Source organism: Chelon labrosus (assembly GCF_963514085.1).
Source record: "Chelon labrosus genome assembly, chromosome: 9".
Classification (NCBI taxonomy): domain Eukaryota; kingdom Metazoa; phylum Chordata; class Actinopteri; order Mugiliformes; family Mugilidae; genus Chelon; species Chelon labrosus.
The window spans coordinates 30,228,879-30,246,397 of record NC_140359.1 but is presented as its reverse complement, the minus strand read 5'-3'; the positions used below and the strand labels follow the sequence as shown (position 1 = coordinate 30,246,397).

Sequence of the window (17,519 nt, the reverse complement as noted above, 5' to 3'; positions counted from 1 at the left end):
AGGGGGGGTAGAGACACAGCAGACAGCCGAGGAGGATGGGGGGGGGGGGGGGGGGGGAGGAGGAGGAGGGGGAGGAGTCATCTGAGGACAGCGAGGAGCTAATGCGGCTAACTGCCCTGCAGAGGACGAGAGAGAGAGGGCGAGAGAGAGAGGGAGAGAGGGAGAGAGAGAGGGAGCACAGCTGATCTGGTCATCAAGGTGGAGGAGATGAAAACATAGACACGCTAAGAACACGCTAAGAACACGCTAAGAACACACACAGTGAGACAGAGTCTGTCATGACTCGGCCAAATGTAAAGCTCTGCATTGCAGCACTGAGGCTGAGTACACAACACACACACACACACACACACACGTACCACACACACACACACACACACGTACCACACAACACACACACACACACACACACACACACTGTTTTCTGCAGTCTCAGCTTCATTTCTAAAGGTCTGATATCTGGATTCAAACTTCTTCATCTGATATTATAGACGAGAAGAGGTGGAGGAGGTGGAGGAGGTGGAGGTGGGAGTGGGAGTGGAGGTGGAGGTGGAGGAGGTGGAGGATGTGGAGGTGGAGGATGTGGAGGAGGTGGAGGATGTGGAGGAGGTGGAGGTGGAGGAGGTGGAGGAGGTGGAGGATGTGGAGGAGGTGGAGGTGGAGGAGGTGGAGGATGTGGAGGAGGTGGAGGTGGAGGATGTGGAGGAGGTGGAGGATGTGGAGGAGGTGGAGGAGGTGGAGGTGGAGGAGGTGGAGGATGTGGAGGAGGTGGAGGTGGAGGAGGTGGAGGATGTGGAGGAGGTGGAGGTGGAGGATGTGGAGGAGGTGGAGGATGTGGAGGATGTGGAGGTGGAGGAGGTGGAGGAGGTGGAGGATGTGGAGGAGGTGGAGGATGTGGAGGAGGTGGAGGAGGGAGTGGGAGGTGGAGGATGTGGAGGAGGTGGAGGATGTGGAGGAGGTGGAGGAGGGAGTGGGAGGTGGAGGATGTGGAGGAGGTGGAGGTGGAGGATGTGGAGGTGGAGGTGGAGGATGTGGAGGTGGTGGAGGATGTGGAGGTGGAGGATGTGGAGGAGGTGGAGGATGTGGAGGTGGTGGAGGATGTGGAGGATGTGGAGGAGGTGCAGGTGGAGGTGGAGGTGCAGGTGGAGGATGTGGAGGAGGTGGAGGATGTGGAGGATGTGGAGGAGGTGCAGGTGGAGGTGGAGGTGCAGGTGGAGGATGTGGAGGAGGTGGAGGTGCAGGTGGAGGTGCAGGTGGAGGATGTGGAGGATGTGGAGGATGTGGAGGAGGTGCAGGTGGAGGTGGAGGTGCAGGTGGAGGATGTGGAGGAGGTGGAGGTGCAGGTGGAGGATGTGAAGGAGGTGGAGGTGCAGGTGGAGGTGGAGGTGGAGGACAATGTGTTGTAAATTTCAAGACATTTAATTATTTTTTCTGGGCGGGGCTTATCTACTGTCAGTGGTCATAATGTTGTGGCTGAAGAAATATTAATGTGAATAAAGTAACAAACTGAAACGTTACCTGTTCCACCAGGTGGAGGACAGACAGGTGGAGGACAGACAGGTGGAGGACAGACAGAGGACAGGTGGAGGACAGACAGGTGGAGGACAGACAGACAGGTGGAGGACAGACAGAGGACAGGTGGAGGACAGACAGACGGGTGGAGGACAGACAGACAGACAGGTGGAGGACAGACAGACAGGTGGAGGACAGACAGAGGACAGGTGGAGGACAGACAGAGGACAGGTGGAGGACAGACAGACGGGTGGAGAACAGACAGAGGACAGGTGGAGGACAGACAGAGGACAGGTGGAGGACAGACAGACGGTGGAGGACAGACAGAGGACGGGTGGAGGACAGACAGACGGGTGGAGGACAGACAGACAGACAGGTGGAGGACAGACAGACAGGTGGAGGACAGACAGACAGGTGGAGGACAGACAGAGGACAGGTGGAGGACAGACAGACGGGTGGAGAACAGACAGAGGACAGGTGGAGGACAGACAGAGGACAGGTGGAGGACAGACAGACGGTGGAGGACAGACAGAGGACGGGTGGAGGACAGACAGACGGGTGGAGGACAGACAGACGGGTGGAGGACAGACAGACAGGTAGAGAGACAGACAGACAGACAGGTGGAGGACAGACAGGTGGAGGACAGACAGACAGGCGGAGGACAGACCCTCAGTCATTCTATGGTGACTTTTTCGTCTTCGTCTTCTTCTTCGTCTTCCTATTCTTCTTCGTCTTCGTCTTCGTCGTCTTCGTCGTCTCCTGTTTCAGATTAAAAGTAAAACAACAAAAAGACTCCGACACGTTTCATTGGTTAAAACTTTATTTACATCAGAGATCAGCTGACTGACTTGTGACATCATACTGTAAACAAACAAATAAGGAAACTGTAAACAACGTGTTTCACTCACACTTCCTGTTTCTGCAGGTCCCTTTCAGAATAAAAGTCCCAGAAATTAAAAACAAATCTAAAGAATCAGGAAAGAGAACAGGAAGTCTGAACAGAGACTGTCAAAATAAAAGATCTCTCAAATCAGCTGCTGTTTGTGATTTACAGACGTGTCCTGAAGGCATCATAGATCTGAAGCTTCCTGTGTTTGTTTATAATCAGCTGATCGTCTCCCACACATCCAACCCTTTATCAGAGAGTCTCAGGTCCAGGTCCTGGTCCAGGTCCTGGTCCAGGTCCTGGTTTGTCTGTCAGCAGGTCAAACATTTGGCACAAAGTGATTCTTTGATCCGGTTCCAGTTTTGATCGGGTTCGACTCCAGTCTGAGTCTATAACAATAAATAAATCCAGACCACCAGCCACAACCGCGTCACTAACGTCTAAATCCAGTCTGGTTCTGGTCCTGGACACATTGTTCTTGCTGATCGGTGTCAGTAAAAGTGGGCGGTAACAAACATCTGATTGGCTGCGTTCCTCCATGTTGGATGTTCAGAGGATGGTGGCTCAGTCTGGTTCTGGTGGTTCAGTCTGGTTCTGGTGGTTCAGTGTGGTTCAGTCTGGTTCAGTCTGGTTCAGTCTGGTTCTGGTGGCTCAGTCTGGTTCTAGTGGTTCTGGTGGTTCTGGTGGTTCAGTCTGGTTCAGTCTGGATCAGGCTGGTTCTGGTGGCTCAGTCTGGTTCTGGTGGTTCAGTCTGGTTCAGTCTGGTTCAGTCTGGTTCTGGTGGCTCAGTCTGGTTCTAGTGGTTCTGGTGGTTCAGTCTGGTTCTGGTGGTTCTGGTGGTTCAGTCTGGTTCTGGTGGTTCTGGTGGTTCTGGTGGTTCAGTCTGGTTCAGTCTGGTTCAGTCTGGATCAGTCTGGTTCTGGTGGCTCAGTCTGGTTCTGGTGGTTCAGTCTGGTTCAGTCTGGTTCAGTCTGGTTCTGGTGGTTCTGGTGGTTCAGTCTGGTTCTGGTGGTTCAGTCTGGTTCAGTCTGGTTCTGGTGGTTCTGGTGGTTCTGGTGGTTCAGTCTGGTTCAGTCTGGTTCAGTCTGGATCAGTCTGGTTCTGGTGGCTCAGTCTGGTTCTGGTGGCTCAGTCTGGTTCTAGTGGTTCTGGTGGTTCAGTCTGGTTCTGGTGGTTCTGGTGGTTCAGTCTGGTTCTGGTGGTTCTGGTGGTTCTGGTGGTTCAGTGTGGTTCAGTCTGGTTCTGTCTGGTTCTGGTGGTTTAGTCTGGTTTAGTCTGGTTTAGTCTGGTTCTGGTGGTTCAGTCTGGTTCAGTCTGGTTCAGTCTGGTTCAGTCTGGTTCTGGTGGTTCAGTCTGGTTCAGTCTGGTTCTGGTGGTTCTGGTGGTTCAGTCTGGTTCTGGTGGTTCAGTCTGGTTCAGTCTGGTTCTGGTGGTTCAGTCTGGTTCTGTCTGGTTCTAGTGGTTCAGTCTGGTTCTGGTGGTTCTGGTGGTTCTGTCTGGTTCATTCTGGTTCAGTCTGGTTCTGGTGGTTCAGTCTGGTTCTGTCTGGTTCTAGTGGTTCAGTCTGGTTCAGTCTGGTTCTGGTGGTTCAGTCTGGTTCTGGTGGTTCTGGTGGTTCTGGTGGTTCAGTCTGGTTCATTCTGGTTCAGTCTGGTTCTGGTGGTTCAGTCTGGTTCTAGTGGTTCTGTTGGTTCTGGTGGTTCAGTCTGGTTCAGTCTGGTTCTGGTGGTTCAGTCTGGTTCAGTCTGGTTCAGTCTGGTTCTGGTGGTTCCGTCTGGTTCCGTCTGGTTCAGTCTGGTTCTGGTGGTTCAGACTGGTTCAGTCTGGTTCAGTCTGGTTCTAGTGGTTCAGTCTGGTTCAGTCTGGTTCAGTCTGGTTCTGGTGGTTCTGGTGGTTCTGGTGGTTCTGGTGGGACGGAGGTCATGGTTCTCTGCAGCCAATCAAACGTCTGAGTGAAGTTACTCTAGTAACTCTGGTTCTATGAGAGTCCTGATCACAGAGTCCGGTCCGGTCTCAACCGGTCTGGTCCGGCCCGGTCAGACGTGGAGGCGCGAGTGTCGGAGTTTCCACCTCCTGGATCGGACTTTGAAGAAGAAGAAGAGGAGCATGAGGATGAGGCAGGAGGAGACGTAGAGGACGACACACAGAGACATGTCCACGCTGTTGAAACCCACGCCCAGGATCCACACTCCACCCCCACCTCCTCCCCTTCCAACATCTGCTCCACCCCCACCTCCTCCCCCTCCAACATCTGCTCCACCCCCACCTCCTCCCCTTCCAACATCTACTCCACCCCCACCTCCTCCCCCTCCAACATCTGCTCCACCCCCACCTCCTCCCCCTCCAACATCTGCTCCACCCCCACCACCTCCCCTCTCCTCCTTGTTCAGAGCCTGGTGTCTGGGTTTATGATGATCCTCTCCTCCTCCTCCTCCTCCTCCTCCTCCTCCTCGCTGCTCCTCCTGGGGTCGGCTGCCCTGCTGAGGAGGAGTCAGGGAGTATCTGGGGGAGAGGTTGGAGACGCCGTAGTGGTGACGGAGGAAGATGAGGACGTTGTCTTGGTTCCAGACGTGGACACCATTTTTCTCCTCGTGGCAGGAGGCACAGAGGGAGGGGCTAGGCCACGGAGCTTTAGGGAAGAGGGGGTCATCACTGAGAGAACCTGGAGGAGGAGGAGGAGGAGGAGGAGGAGGATCAGTCATCTGTGTAATCTCTGTATGCTCTCATAGAACCAGAGGACGCCATGACGGCTCCTCAAAGCTCCCCCTGGTGGCTGGTTGCAGTATAGCTCATAAACCCCGCCCCCATGTTTGTGGGCGGGGTCAAAGTACACCGCATACATTTTAAGCAGTTAATATGAAGTCATGATGATTGACAGTTGCCATAACAACATGAAACTAAGCATCTGTGTGAACGCTACTAAATGAGTAGCTGTGTTGTAGCTAGCTAGCTACGTTAGCATTTAGCTAGCTACGTTAGCATTCACTGTGTGAATCCATGATGGAGCTGGATTTAAATGTTGTTAGTAACCAAGGTAACGGATCATCCAGAACCTGGATCCAGTTCTAGATTAATCTGACCAATGGGGGAGGGGGGAGGAGACATGGCGGCCATCTTGGCTCTACAGTCTCTGGTTCAGATAGATATCAGTGTCTGTTACCAGCCAGTCTGTCGCTGACTCTGTTGTGTTGCCTCCACAGCCACAGCACCTCCTCCTCTCTGCTCCTCACGTCCTCCAGACTTTCAGCCGCCGCCTCCTCAAAGTGTCGTCCACACTCCTCACAGCCGAAGAACGTCCGGACGTAGCGACGCATCACCTGAAGCACCGGGGCCGCCTCCACCTCCAGACCTGAGAGGAAGAGGAGGAGGGAGAGGATGAGGGGGAGGAGGAGGGAGAGGAGGAGGAGGATGAGGATGAGGGGGAGGAGGAGGGAGAGGAGGAGGAGGAGGAGGATGAGGGGGAGAGGAGGAGGATGAGGATGAGGATGAGGGGGAGGAGGAGGAGGAGGGGGAGGAGAGAGAGGAGAGAGAGGAGGAGGGAGAGGAGGAGGAGGAGGAGGGGGAGGATGAGGAGGGGGAGGAGAGAGAGGAGGAGGGAGAGGAGGAAGAGGAGGAGGAGGAGGAGGAGCGGGAGGATGAGGAGAGGGAGGAGAGCGAGGAGGAGGGGGAGAGGAGGAGGGGGAGGAGAGAGAGGAGGAGGAGGAGGAGGAGGAGGGGGAGAGGAGGAGCAGGAGGGGGAGGAGCAGGAGGAGGAGCAGGAGGATGAGGAGAAGGAAGAGGAGGAAGAGCAGGAGGAGGAGGAGGAGGAGGGAGAGGAGAGAGAGGAGGAGGAGGAGGAGGAGGAGGAGGGGGAGGGGGAGAGGAGGAGCAGGAGGAGGAGGAGGAGGAGGAGGAAGAGGAGGAGCAGGAGGAGGAGGAGGAGGAGAGAGATGAGGAGGATGAGGATGAGGGGGAGGAGGAGGGAGAGGAGGAGGAGGAGGAGGATGAGGGGGAGAGGAGGAGGATGAGGATGAGGATGAGGGGGAGGAGGAGGAGGGGGAGGAGAGAGAGGAGAGAGAGGAGGAGGGAGAGGAGGAGGAGGAGGAGGGGGAGGATGAGGAGGGGGAGGAGAGAGAGGAGGAGGGAGAGGAGGAAGAGGAGGAGGAGGAGGAGGAGCGGGAGGATGAGGAGAGGGAGGAGAGCGAGGAGGAGGGGGAGAGGAGGAGGGGGAGGAGAGAGAGGAGGAGGAGGAGGAGGAGGAGGGGGAGAGGAGGAGCAGGAGGGGGAGGAGCAGGAGGAGGAGCAGGAGGATGAGGAGAAGGAAGAGGAGGAAGAGCAGGAGGAGGAGGAGGAGGAGGGAGAGGAGAGAGAGGAGGAGGAGGAGGAGGAGGAGGAGGGGGAGGGGGAGAGGAGGAGCAGGAGGAGGAGGAGGAGGAGGAGGAAGAGGAGGAGCAGGAGGAGGAGGAGAGAGATGAGGAGGAGGAGGAGGAGGAGGGAGAGGAGAGAGAGGAGGAGGAGGAGGAGGAGGGGGAGGAGCAGGAGGAGGAGCAGGAGGAGGAAGAGGAGGAGGAGGAGGAGCAGGAGATGAGGATGAGGAGGAGGAGGAGGGGGAGGAGGGGGAGGAGGGGGAGGAGGAGCAGGAGGAGGAAGAGGAGGAGGAAGAGGAGGAGGATGAGGAGAAGGAAGAGGAGGAAGAGCAGGAGGAGGAGGAGGAGGAGGGAGAGGAGAGAGAGGAGAGAGAGGAGGAGGAGGAGGAGGAGGAGGGAGAGGAGGGAGAGGAGAGAGAGGAGAGAGAGGAGGAGGAGGAGGAGGGGGAGGGGGAGGGGGAGAGGAGGAGGGGGAGAGGAGGAGCAGGAGGAGGAGGAGGAGGAGGAGGAAGAGGAGGAGCAGGAGGAGGAAGAGGAGGAGCAGGAGGAGGAGCAGGAGGAGGAGGAGGAGGAGAGAGATGAGGAGGAGGAGGAGGAGGGAGAGGAGAGAGAGGAGGAGGAGGAGGAGGAGGGGGAGGAGCAGGAGGAGGAGGAGGAGGAGGAAGAGGAGGAGGAAGAGGAGGAGGAGGAGGAGCAGGAGGTGAGGATGAGGAGGAGGAGGAGGAGGAGGAGCAGGAAGAGGAGGAGGATGATGAGGAGGAGGAGGAGGAGGAGGAGGAGGAAGAGGAGGAGGAAGAGGAGGAGGAGGAGGAGGAGGATGAGCAGGAAGAGGAGGAGGAAGAGGAGGAGGAAGAGGAGGAGGAGGAGCAGGAGCAGGAGGAGGAGGATGAGGAGGTGGAGGAGGAGGAGTCAGACTGACCTGTGTTGTCTAGAACGTTCGGTGTCGTCTCGTGTTGAACCGTCAGAACGTGGAACAGAGTCCAGAGGGAACATGGGTATCCTCTAAGCCCCGCCCTGCTGCCCTGGCAACCAACCCAGCGAAGCTCCGCCCCCAGGAACACACCTGAGATCTACAGGAGACAGGAAGTCAGCCCTGAGGGGGTCCGAGTCTGGTTCTGGTTCTGGTCCAGAGTGTGTCTCACCCTCATCTTGTTGTCCACCAGGTCCAGGACGGCCTGGTAGGGGATTCGCTGCAGCGGCAGACCCAGCAGCCAATCAGAGAGCGTCTCCATGAGTTTCACCACCGAGCCTCCACCTGGATACAACTAAACACAGGAAGTCAGCTGGGTACTGTCTCCGTGGTTACGTACCTGCGCTCTGAGGCGAAGCTGTTACCTTGGCGACCAGCGTGACAAAGTCCTTGAAGACCTTCAGCTCCTCCCCCTCCAGTGCATTGTGGGTAGCCAGTTCCACCCTCAGCAGGTAGTGCAGCGCTGACTCCAGGTCAGCCAGGTACACCTTCGACCTGAGGACACGTCTGGGTCACATGACCTGACAGGTAAACAGGAAGTAAACGCAACACGCCGACCTCACCTGTCGAAGTCTCTCCACGGCGCCACCAGCGCCTCCTCGTGGCCAACACTGGTACTGAGGCTGTCCCCCCTCCCGACACGCTGGACCCCCGGCAACGCCCTCAACAAGGAAGAGAAGAAGAACCGCTGACGCTTCTCACTGGGGGGAAGAAAGGGGGAGGAGTTAAATGGGGGAGGAGTGTTTTGGTGTCAGACATAGTCTGTATACAAACATGGACACCACGTCTCCTCTTCCTCTCATTGGTCAAACTGACTCTATGTTCCCGGGGATACGGGCGGCGCCATCTTGTGAGTTTGGATCCAGAGTCTGATCAGTACAGTCTGAGGGCGGAGCCACGTGGAGCCGTGATATTGATGCCCCGCCCACTCCTCATCCAGACTCACTCATGTTTCATTAACACTACGCTCTGCTCTACCTCCACCTGGTACAAGGAGACGATGATTATACTCTGGACATGTTTGTTTTGTACAACTCTCACGGTCCATGGTTTATGGAGCGGTTGGCATGGCAACTGGTGGACGCCACTCTGTCACATCCTGTTTCTATAGCGTCAAATAACTAAACCTGAACATTCATCAACACAAAATGACAGAAACCATCCTTAAAAAATAATTATGTGACATGTATGTTAGTGTTTTAGTTTGGCCCAAGCCCCGCCCACTAACATGGAGGGGGTGGAGCTTATGACCTGCAGCCAGACACCAGGGGGAGCTCTCCTTGATTTGGCTTCACTGTGGAGGAGCTGCTCCATCTTTATACCGTCTATGGTGTCTGGTCTCGGAGCAGTGATGTCACTTCCTGTACTCACCTGTACAGGTGAGCGTGCGTCCCGTTGGGCCTCAGCAGGTAGATGGAGGGCAGGGCTGTGATGTTCAGGGCGTCCAGCAGGGGGAGCTCAGAGCTCAGAGCTCTCTTCACCTGGACACCTGAGTACTGCAGCAGGTCCAGGATCACCTGACACACACACACGGGTCAGAACACCTGACCAGGAAGTCAGCTGACAGGTGGCCTGGACTATCTCACCTCTCGTCCCACGTACGAGTCCGGTTCCTCCACGATGATGGCGGTGTAGTGGTCTGACCTTTGACCCAGCAGAGGGAGCAGCTGAGCAGAACTGCAGAGACACACGGGTTAGATGGATCCGGTTCTGGTTCTGGAGTCCAGGTCTGATTCAGGTTAAGAGTCTGAGGCCTAGATCTGGTTCTGGTACCTGAATGGATGTAATGGGGGACAGCGCTGAGGCCAGTCCAGTCTAGTGTGGTTCTGGAGGATGTTGATCATCAGCTGACGGACAGACTGGATCTCTCTGTCTGCACCTGAGACACAGAGACAGAGACAGAGACAGAGAGAGACAGACAGAGACACAGTGACAGAGAGACACAGACACAGAGACAGAGACAGAGAGACACAGAGACAGAGACAGAGAGAGACAGAGACACAGAGAGACAGCGACAGAGACACAGAGACAGAGACAGAGACAGACAGAGACAGAGACACAGAGAGGCAGAGAGAGACAGAGAGAGACAGACACAGAGACAGAGTGAGACAGGTGGTTGAGACCTAGTGAGGTGGTGGTGCGTTCAGGGTCGGCTCAGTAAGTCTCACCTCTGTGGGTGGTCCCTGTGTCCCAGGGAGGACTGTGGGCTCTGAAGAACTGTGGACAGACACATGTTATTGGAGCTGGTGTCCAGCAGGGGGAGACTCTCAGTCTGAACAGCTGGAGAGACAGCTGGAGACACAGCTGAGACGACACAGCTGGAGACACAGCTGGAGACACTTACTTTAAACGTGGGGTAGAACTTGATGCTGAACTCTTTACACACGTCAAAGTTGTCCTCCTGAGCGCAGTCCAGGACGGCCACGCCCACTACTTCCTGCCAGGCTGGGGGGGGGGGGGGGGGGGAGAGGGGGGGGGGAGAGAGAGAAGGGGGGAGAGAATTTCAGAATTTTAAATCAACCTTTATTTCTTAATTCTTCTTTTTACAGTTCATTCTTTCCTTTTTCTGCAAACAAACACACAAACAAACAAACACACAAACACACAAACAAACAAACACACAAACAAACACACAAACAAACACACAAACAAACAAACACACAAACAAACAAACACACAAACAAACACACAAACAAACACACAAACAAACTCTTTTTACAGTTCATTCTTTCCTTTTTCTGCAAACAAACACACAAACAAACAAACACACAAACAAACAAACAAACAAACAAACAAACAAACAAACAAACAGAACCTTGTCCAACGTTCTAACAGAGTTCCTCCAACTGAACACAGAACATCTTTACCAACTGTTCGTCCAGTCAGGTCATAAAAACTGATCTCTACCCTGAGTGGAGTTGCCAGCAGCCCGGTCACCATGGAGACCACGTCCCCTGTCCTCTGTCCCCTGACCCTGTCCGTCCTGGTCTTCCAGACAGCCAGCTTAGCTGTCCCTGAGATAAAGTTCATCAGCTGGTGGACAGACGTCTTCCTGTTGCAATAAACTGGCCCAAAAATAAAAAGACTAAAAGAAACCAGTTCACCTGAGACCTGAAACCACCTCTGTAGGAACCTGGACAAAGACATGGAAGACGGTCTCTGACTGGGAGCAGAAGGGACAGCCGTCCCCTGTGTTAGGATCAAGGTGCACCAGATACCTGGTAGCTATGGCCCCGTGTACGATCCTCCACTGGACGTCTCCTGTCCCTTTGTTGACAGGAGGTTTGTACAGGGACAGCCAACAGACCTTCAGGGAGGTTCCCACGCCAAAGACCTCAGTCCACCTGGACACCTTCACCCCTGCCAGGGAGCTGGACCCTGAGGAAGTAGAGGTCTTTCTTCTCCAGAGTCTCAAAGTCTGGAGACTCTGGGGTCTTCAGACTCAGCAGGTCGTCCTCCTCTGGCTGCCATTGTCCCACAGCTGGAGACACATCCAGGGAGGGAAAGACGTATTCACATTCATCACCCCATTGTTCAGCCAGAGTACGGTCCTCAGCGCTCTGAGACCTGCTGGCAGGGGGGACAGACCTCCTCCACCAGCCTGAGCAGCACTCTGGTGGACCGGATACCGAGCATGTCTGCAAGACGAGGGACAGACGTCTTCATGAGATGACCCAACTTGACGAGTCCAGCCTCTCTCAGTCTGACTCTCAGGCTGGCAGAAGATCCACATCCCTGGTGTGGTCCCAGTGGTCCCAGTGGTCCCAGTCTGCCAGGCCTGTAGCACGGACCGGTAGGACGATGTTCGTCCTGCTGTGTCCACAGACTTCCTGAGCAGGAGACGGGCTGTGTCTGTCCATGGCAGACCGAGGCTGTCTGGTGCTGTGATCCCAGAGTCTATGTCCACCAGTCCCTGTCCACCCTCCTGCACCGGCAGATACAGGACAGGAGCCCGTGTCACACACCTTCTCCAGGACACCCTCCCAGTTCTTCCTCTCACACTCCTCAGTCCCCAGAAAGACACCTAGTACCCTGAGTCCCTGTCCACCCCAGCCCAGGTCCCCTGGTAGCGTAGGTGTCTGCCTGTCTGTCCACCGCCCGATTAGTAAAGCTGCGCTCTTGTCCCAGAGACAGAGACAGAGACAGAGAGAGAGACCTCACAGAGATACAAACACCAGGATGACCCCCCCCACACACACACACACAGGTCAGGTTCAACGTCCTGGTCCTCATAAAGACAGTAGAGACCTGTCCTCGTCCCCACCATCAGACAATATGAGGTCTGAGCTGCAGACGCTGAAACAGCTGTTAGCTAACGGAGCTAACGAAGCTAACGGAGCTAACGAAGCTAACGGAGCTAATGAAGCTAACGGAACTAATGAAGCTAATGAAGCTAAAGAAGCTAATGAAGCTTATGAAGCTAAAGAAGCTAACTAGCAGCTACAACGTTAATGTAGTGTCGTCATTAGCTCTGCTGTTGTTGAGGCTGTTTATTGTTTGTTTATTGTTTGTTTACTGTTTGTTTATTGTTTGTTTACTAAATCCCATCAACTACCTGTTAGCTAACCAGTGCTAACAACATCACAGTAGCGCTAACAAATGCTAACATGCATTAAAGAGAAGCTAACCCGAGCTAAGAGCATCTGACCAGTGCTAATAACTACCAACACACTAAGTTGTGCTAACAAATGCTAACCAGCGTTAACAATAACCAGTCGATGCTAACAACATCTAGCTGGTGCTAACAGCAGCTTGCCGGCGCTAGCAGCAGCTAGCCGGCGCTAGCAGCAACTAGCCGCAGCTAGCCGGCGCTAGCAGCAGCTAGCCGGCGCTAGCAGCAGCTGTGTCGTGTTTGTTTGAAATAAATCAGATTCAGTCTCAGCTCTGAGTCACCGTGGAAGGATTAAAGACACCGTTCAGAACTCCGTGGAAGAAAACGCGACTTCAAGCTTCACGGAGTTTAAATTAAACCGACAACCCGCGCAGCAGAGCCGAGGTTTTACTGAAACGATCCACTGGTTCTAGGATTCTGTTCCAGCCGAACTGACGAGCAGGTCCAGTATAATCAGAACTCAGCATCTGAAACGTAAAGGCTAACAGTCTCACGGATTAACGTGTAATAGTGTAAATATGCACATATTTGACAGGAGTCTGGTGTGGATGTTTACAAAGAGGGAACCGAGTACCTTTGACGTCCTGGGCCAGAGCCTTCCATGTGCTGGAGTACTGGATGCAGTGTCCGCACCAGGAGGAGTAGAACTGGACCAGCCAGGCCGAAGACGAGTTCGTGACGGTGGGCTTCAGGCTGCTGCTGCTCAGGATCACCAGCGGGTCCTCCTCCGTGTACAGCCGGGCCGAGCCCCGGGCCGAGCCCCCCACTGCGCTGGGGGCGAGCCAGAGGACGACCGCTGCTGCTTGGAACCAGAACCGGAGCATTCCTGCCGAGAGCAGCCGGTCAGAGCGAAGATGTGCTGCCGAAAACGAGCCGCGGTGTCCGGGGAGACATGAGCGAGGAGCCCCGCTGACTCTCCGTGGTTCACTGCAGAGAGAGGCGTGGACAGACGTCCCAATCCGACCCGGAAAACACAACACCAACCTGAAAACGAACAGACGCGACGAGTGGATTAATAAACAAATTAACCTTGAATTATTGTTATTGTGCTTTAGTTAAAACGTTGTTTTTAAGTGACTGAACAAAACACGTCGTTTGTCATCAGTGGGTATTTTTATTAATTAATTATATATAATAGTTTTACTGGGTTGCTATAGTAACCCTGCCCTGGGATAGACTGGAGACCTGTCCAGGGTGGACCCCCCCTCTAGACCAGTGACAGCTGGGATAGACTGGAGACCTGTCCAGGGTGGACCCCCCCTCTAGACCAGTGACAGCTGGGACAGACTGGAGACCTGTCCAGGGTGGACCCCCCCTCTAGACCAGTGACAGCTGGGATAGACTGGAGACCTGTCCAGGGTGGACCCCCCCTCTAGACTGGAGACCTGTCCAGGGTGGACCCCCCCTCTAGACCAGTGACAGCTGGGACAGACTGGAGACCTGTCCAGGGTGGACCCCCCCCTCTAGACCAGTGACAGCTGGGACAGACTGGAGACCTGTCCAGGGTGGACCCCCCCTCTAGACCAGTGACAGCTGGGATAGACTGGAGACCTGTCCAGGGTGGACCCCCCCTCTAGACCAGTGACAGCTGGGATAGACTGGAGACCTGTCCAGGGTGGACCCCCCCTCTAGACTGGAGACCTGTCCAGGGTGGACCCCCCTCTAGACCAATGACAGCTGGGATAGACTGGAGACCTGTCCAGGGTGGACCCCCCCTCTAGACCGCTGTCGTCACCCTGTAGCTGGACGTGTTTCTTCTGTTTGATTGGTTGGTTGAAGTCCCCTGGGCCTTTTCCTTCCGGGTGTCGCTTACTCTTTTAATAGACGATCTCTCTCAAGCTGCGCGTGGACTGACGTAACAACCGTGTTTAGTTCACGGTAATCGGAAATCTGGACCTCAGAGACGAAAGTAACTCAACGACCACCAAAAATAAACAGAATGAACTTGATTTGATGTGAGATATTATTAGTAATTATAGTATTATATAATTATATGTTGTTTAAATGGTGGAAGTTGTTGTAATTTAAGAAATGAAAAACTGAAGTGATGAGTTGCAGGGAGTTGATGCGTCGGTGGGGACGTCAGCAGAATTAATAGATTCATTGCTATGGTTGTGTGTGAACTAGAGAAGACTCAAAGAGAGAGAGAGAGAGAGTGGAGAGGAGTCGAGGAGGAGGAGGATGGCTTTGGGGACGAAGGTGTCTTTTCTCCTCTGAGTTCAGGCGGGACAGCGGAGACGTCGTCCAGAGGAGAGACACTGAAACGCTGAGTGGAGGACGTGTGAGGGGTCTTTGTGTTTCCTGCTGGAGTCAGATAGAGCAGACTGAGCTCTGGCTGATGGAGTGGAGCCAGCAGGTTGTCAGAGATGGTGCCCAGATATCTGAACTCCTCCACCAGCTCCACCAGCTTCCCATGGATGGTGGTGTCAAACATATCTGTTCAAAAGGGATTAAATCAATATAAACTGGAATCTAAAGTCGTGACGTCCACATACAGCTTTCAGTTCAACCACAAACCAACAGACGCTACAACAATCTGTTTCAGCGTTATTGTTCTGACTCCTGTGTGACTGTTATTTTTCTGTCATGTCTATGTTCCCATGGTAACAGTCACCTGGTGCTACAGCTCCATGTTTACCGTTGTAACGTGGCCGTTGTCTGTCAGTTACTCGTCAGTTTGATGAGATGCAGCTGTTTCCTCGTTTGATCCTTGGAGTAAATACGTCTGTAAGTGTTTAATGAATGAGACACTGATGAAACAGCTACACAACTGTTACTGAAGATAATAAGGAACAAAGTGTTTGTTTTAATGTATGAATACTAGTGTTAGCATGACAAGTCTAGCCACTCTGTGTAGCCTACTGCCAGAGAACGTCTAATAAGGGGAGAACTTCCACTCTCACTGAACTTCCGGGTTCTGAACTGGTTGCAGTTCCACTCTGGTTCCATATGAGGGCGCTCTCAGGACGAGTGCAGAATGAATGGCGGTCTATGGAGCAGTACCCCTCAAAATCCACTTTTCTCAGGATATAATTTTTTGTGCAGTAATTTGAATATTGTATTTGAAAGGAGATGCAAAGAAATGACACACTGCTGGGTGTTAGATTTTTTAGAGTCACTTAATTGCTTTAAAAAGTATTTTAAAATGTCAATGACGTCATACACATCGTACGACCAGATACTGCTTTACGGCAATCCTTCAGTCACTGCTTTGGTGCTTTCGCGCTCTGCACTTTCTTTTCTCTCGAGGCATGGACAACACAGCTGACACGGGTAAATAAATATCACAGTACAGACATAACCATAGGCAGATAAAAGTGCCAGCGACCAAAAAAAAAGTTGTTACGTTGGAAAAAAAAAACTTGGGCGAAAAAGTCCGTCTTAACATTCTGGTCCCGCTTCGGATGCCACGATGCCGTCAAGCGGGATCTGGTCGTAATCAGTCCTTCACTGACCAATCAGCGTTCATTAGCACAATGCTAGCGTGTTATGGGCAACAACAACTCAACCTGTAAGAAAACGAAAGGACATAAGTTCTCGTTCATTCAACTTTTGACCTATAACCCATGTTGAACTTGCAAAACCTACAATCAAATCTGAGATTTCTCAATGACAATCGGGTGAAAGAGACACATTTAGCCGTTTAGCTCCATAGAGTCCCATTCATGTTGCACTCATGGCGATCGCCCCCAGTGGAAATCTGGTGGAACTGCAACCAACATTCGTTACAATGGGACTTAATAGAGAGTGGGAAGGCTCTCCGTAGACGGGCTCTGGTCCTGCTACCTAGTAACCTAGCAACCAAATACCGTTATGTATGAGATCGTTAAATCTGATTCTGTCGTTTACGTTTATGTGAATATGTCTGACAGCTTAAAGACGCGTCACTTTTATGTCTTTGTAGTTTTATGGATCTGAATGAATGAAAGTGAAATTAGTTCAAGTAAAGTTTCATGAAAGAAAAGTCCCGCTCTTCATTTTATTCTCGTCAGTGCTCTGTAACGGACAGGACAGAACAATGATCATTATTTCATACTCAACTGAACTGGGTGCGTCGTCTGTGGTCTTTCCTACAGTCAGTGAACGCAGCAGTGCTCTGCCGCCCCCTACAGGCGGACACGTGACATGTTCTACTCTCACATAGAAGCTGAAGTTTGTCTTCTAATGTGTCCTGTTGTGTCCTGTCTCCGCAGCTTCACTTCCTGTATTTTCTTCTTCGTGGTTTATTAATCATAAGATGTTTGTGAAGTGTCACGTGACATAAACAAACACCTGAGCTCAGCGCGAGGATGAGACAGTCTGACTTGTCTCGGCTTCCGTACAGACTTCTGGTTGCGGTCTTCTGTTCTGTTGTGGTCTCGTTACCATAGCAACGCAGCCGACAGGTGAGAGACAAGAGCACGAGCTGAAGAATTTATTCAGTGTTTCATTGTTGATTCATTCATTCATCAAACACCTGAGACTGAAGCAGCTCCAGGTGAGTCTGCAGGAACTCTTCCTGGTTCTGGTTCTGGTCTGGAGGGTTCTGGTTCTGGTTCTGGTTCTAGACTGGAGTCACAGCTCTGCTCGATGTCGTCACCCAGAGTGGGCGTGGTCAGAGACACGATGCTGACCAATCCGCTGCTCATCAAGGTAAACAGTAGGCGCGTTCGACTTGTCTGCGCCTGTCTGAGTCTGACTTGCTTACGTCAGCGTGATCTTACGCCGACTGTAGGGGTGGAGCATAAAACGGCTGCAGACAAGTCGGACACGGTCAACTTCGTGTAAACAATGGCGGATCTCGCGGTGTTTGCATTCGTTGTTGCCGACGAAATAGAACCTTTGGAGTTACCGGAATTTATACCCGTGTTACAACAAGCATGCTGTATGCAAAGGATTGTGAATAGCAGCAAATCTACTGAATAAGGATTAAGTAGCATAGTGCTTTGGTCTCCAATCTTGGCGAAAATGAACTGCTGATTAGGCTACTTATTTGAATATTTACTTTTACACCCAAAGTCGTTTAGCACCTGTAACTCAACCATGAAACGAATTCACAGAAAGATATTGAGATGGAGATTAAATGCCATTTGTTTTCATTTCTGGACAGACAGGTGTGAAGAAGAACCCCAAAAACCTACTAACCGTTAACAAGATTTGAACTACGGACGGCCGATCGCCAGACTGACGTGTTACCCACTAAACCAATTTAGG

General features: G+C 52.9%; 2 protein-coding genes across 2 annotated transcripts in view; one reads left to right on the top strand and one right to left on the bottom strand.

Annotated features, from left to right (window-relative positions):
• Positions 1 to 3,039: 3,039 nt before the first annotated feature.
• qsox2 (quiescin Q6 sulfhydryl oxidase 2) lies at positions 3,040 to 13,358 on the bottom strand. Its single transcript, XM_084551705.1, has 13 exons — positions 12,901 to 13,358; positions 10,059 to 10,159; positions 9,883 to 9,931; positions 9,488 to 9,593; positions 9,301 to 9,391; positions 9,086 to 9,231; positions 8,278 to 8,415; positions 8,080 to 8,209; positions 7,887 to 8,009; positions 7,664 to 7,814; positions 5,559 to 5,747; positions 4,764 to 5,060; positions 3,040 to 4,616 (listed from the first exon to the last, which is right to left on the bottom strand). The coding sequence occupies exons 1-13, from the start codon at positions 13,148 to 13,150 to the stop codon at positions 4,435 to 4,437; spliced, it is 1,953 nt and encodes a 650-aa protein (XP_084407831.1). The 5' UTR covers positions 13,151 to 13,358; the 3' UTR covers positions 3,040 to 4,434.
• Positions 13,359 to 16,782: 3,424 nt separating this feature from the next.
• Positions 16,783 to 17,519, top strand: part of cfap77 (cilia and flagella associated protein 77) — a gene marked incomplete at its 3' end in the record, with an annotated part of 8,064 nt that continues 7,327 nt past the window's right edge. The window contains exon 1 of the mRNA XM_084552360.1: positions 16,783 to 16,958. Within this exon, the coding sequence (XP_084408486.1) occupies positions 16,896 to 16,958 (63 nt within the window). The 5' untranslated portion in view covers positions 16,783 to 16,895. The remainder of the gene's footprint in view (positions 16,959 to 17,519) is intronic.

Excerpts from the sequence above, each read along its gene's own strand:
- qsox2 (XM_084551705.1), bottom strand. The coding sequence starts at position 13,150 with ATGCTCCGGTTCTGGTTCCAAGCAGCAGCGGTCGTCCTCTGGCTCGCC. Across the intron at positions 9,932-10,058 it reads AGTTCTACCCCACGTTTAAA|TTCTTCAGAGCCCACAGTCC; the intron begins GTAAGTGTCTCC and ends GTCTGTCCACAG. Across the intron at positions 9,594-9,882 it reads CACAGGGACCACCCACAGAG|GTGCAGACAGAGAGATCCAG; the intron begins GTGAGACTTACT and ends TCTGTGTCTCAG.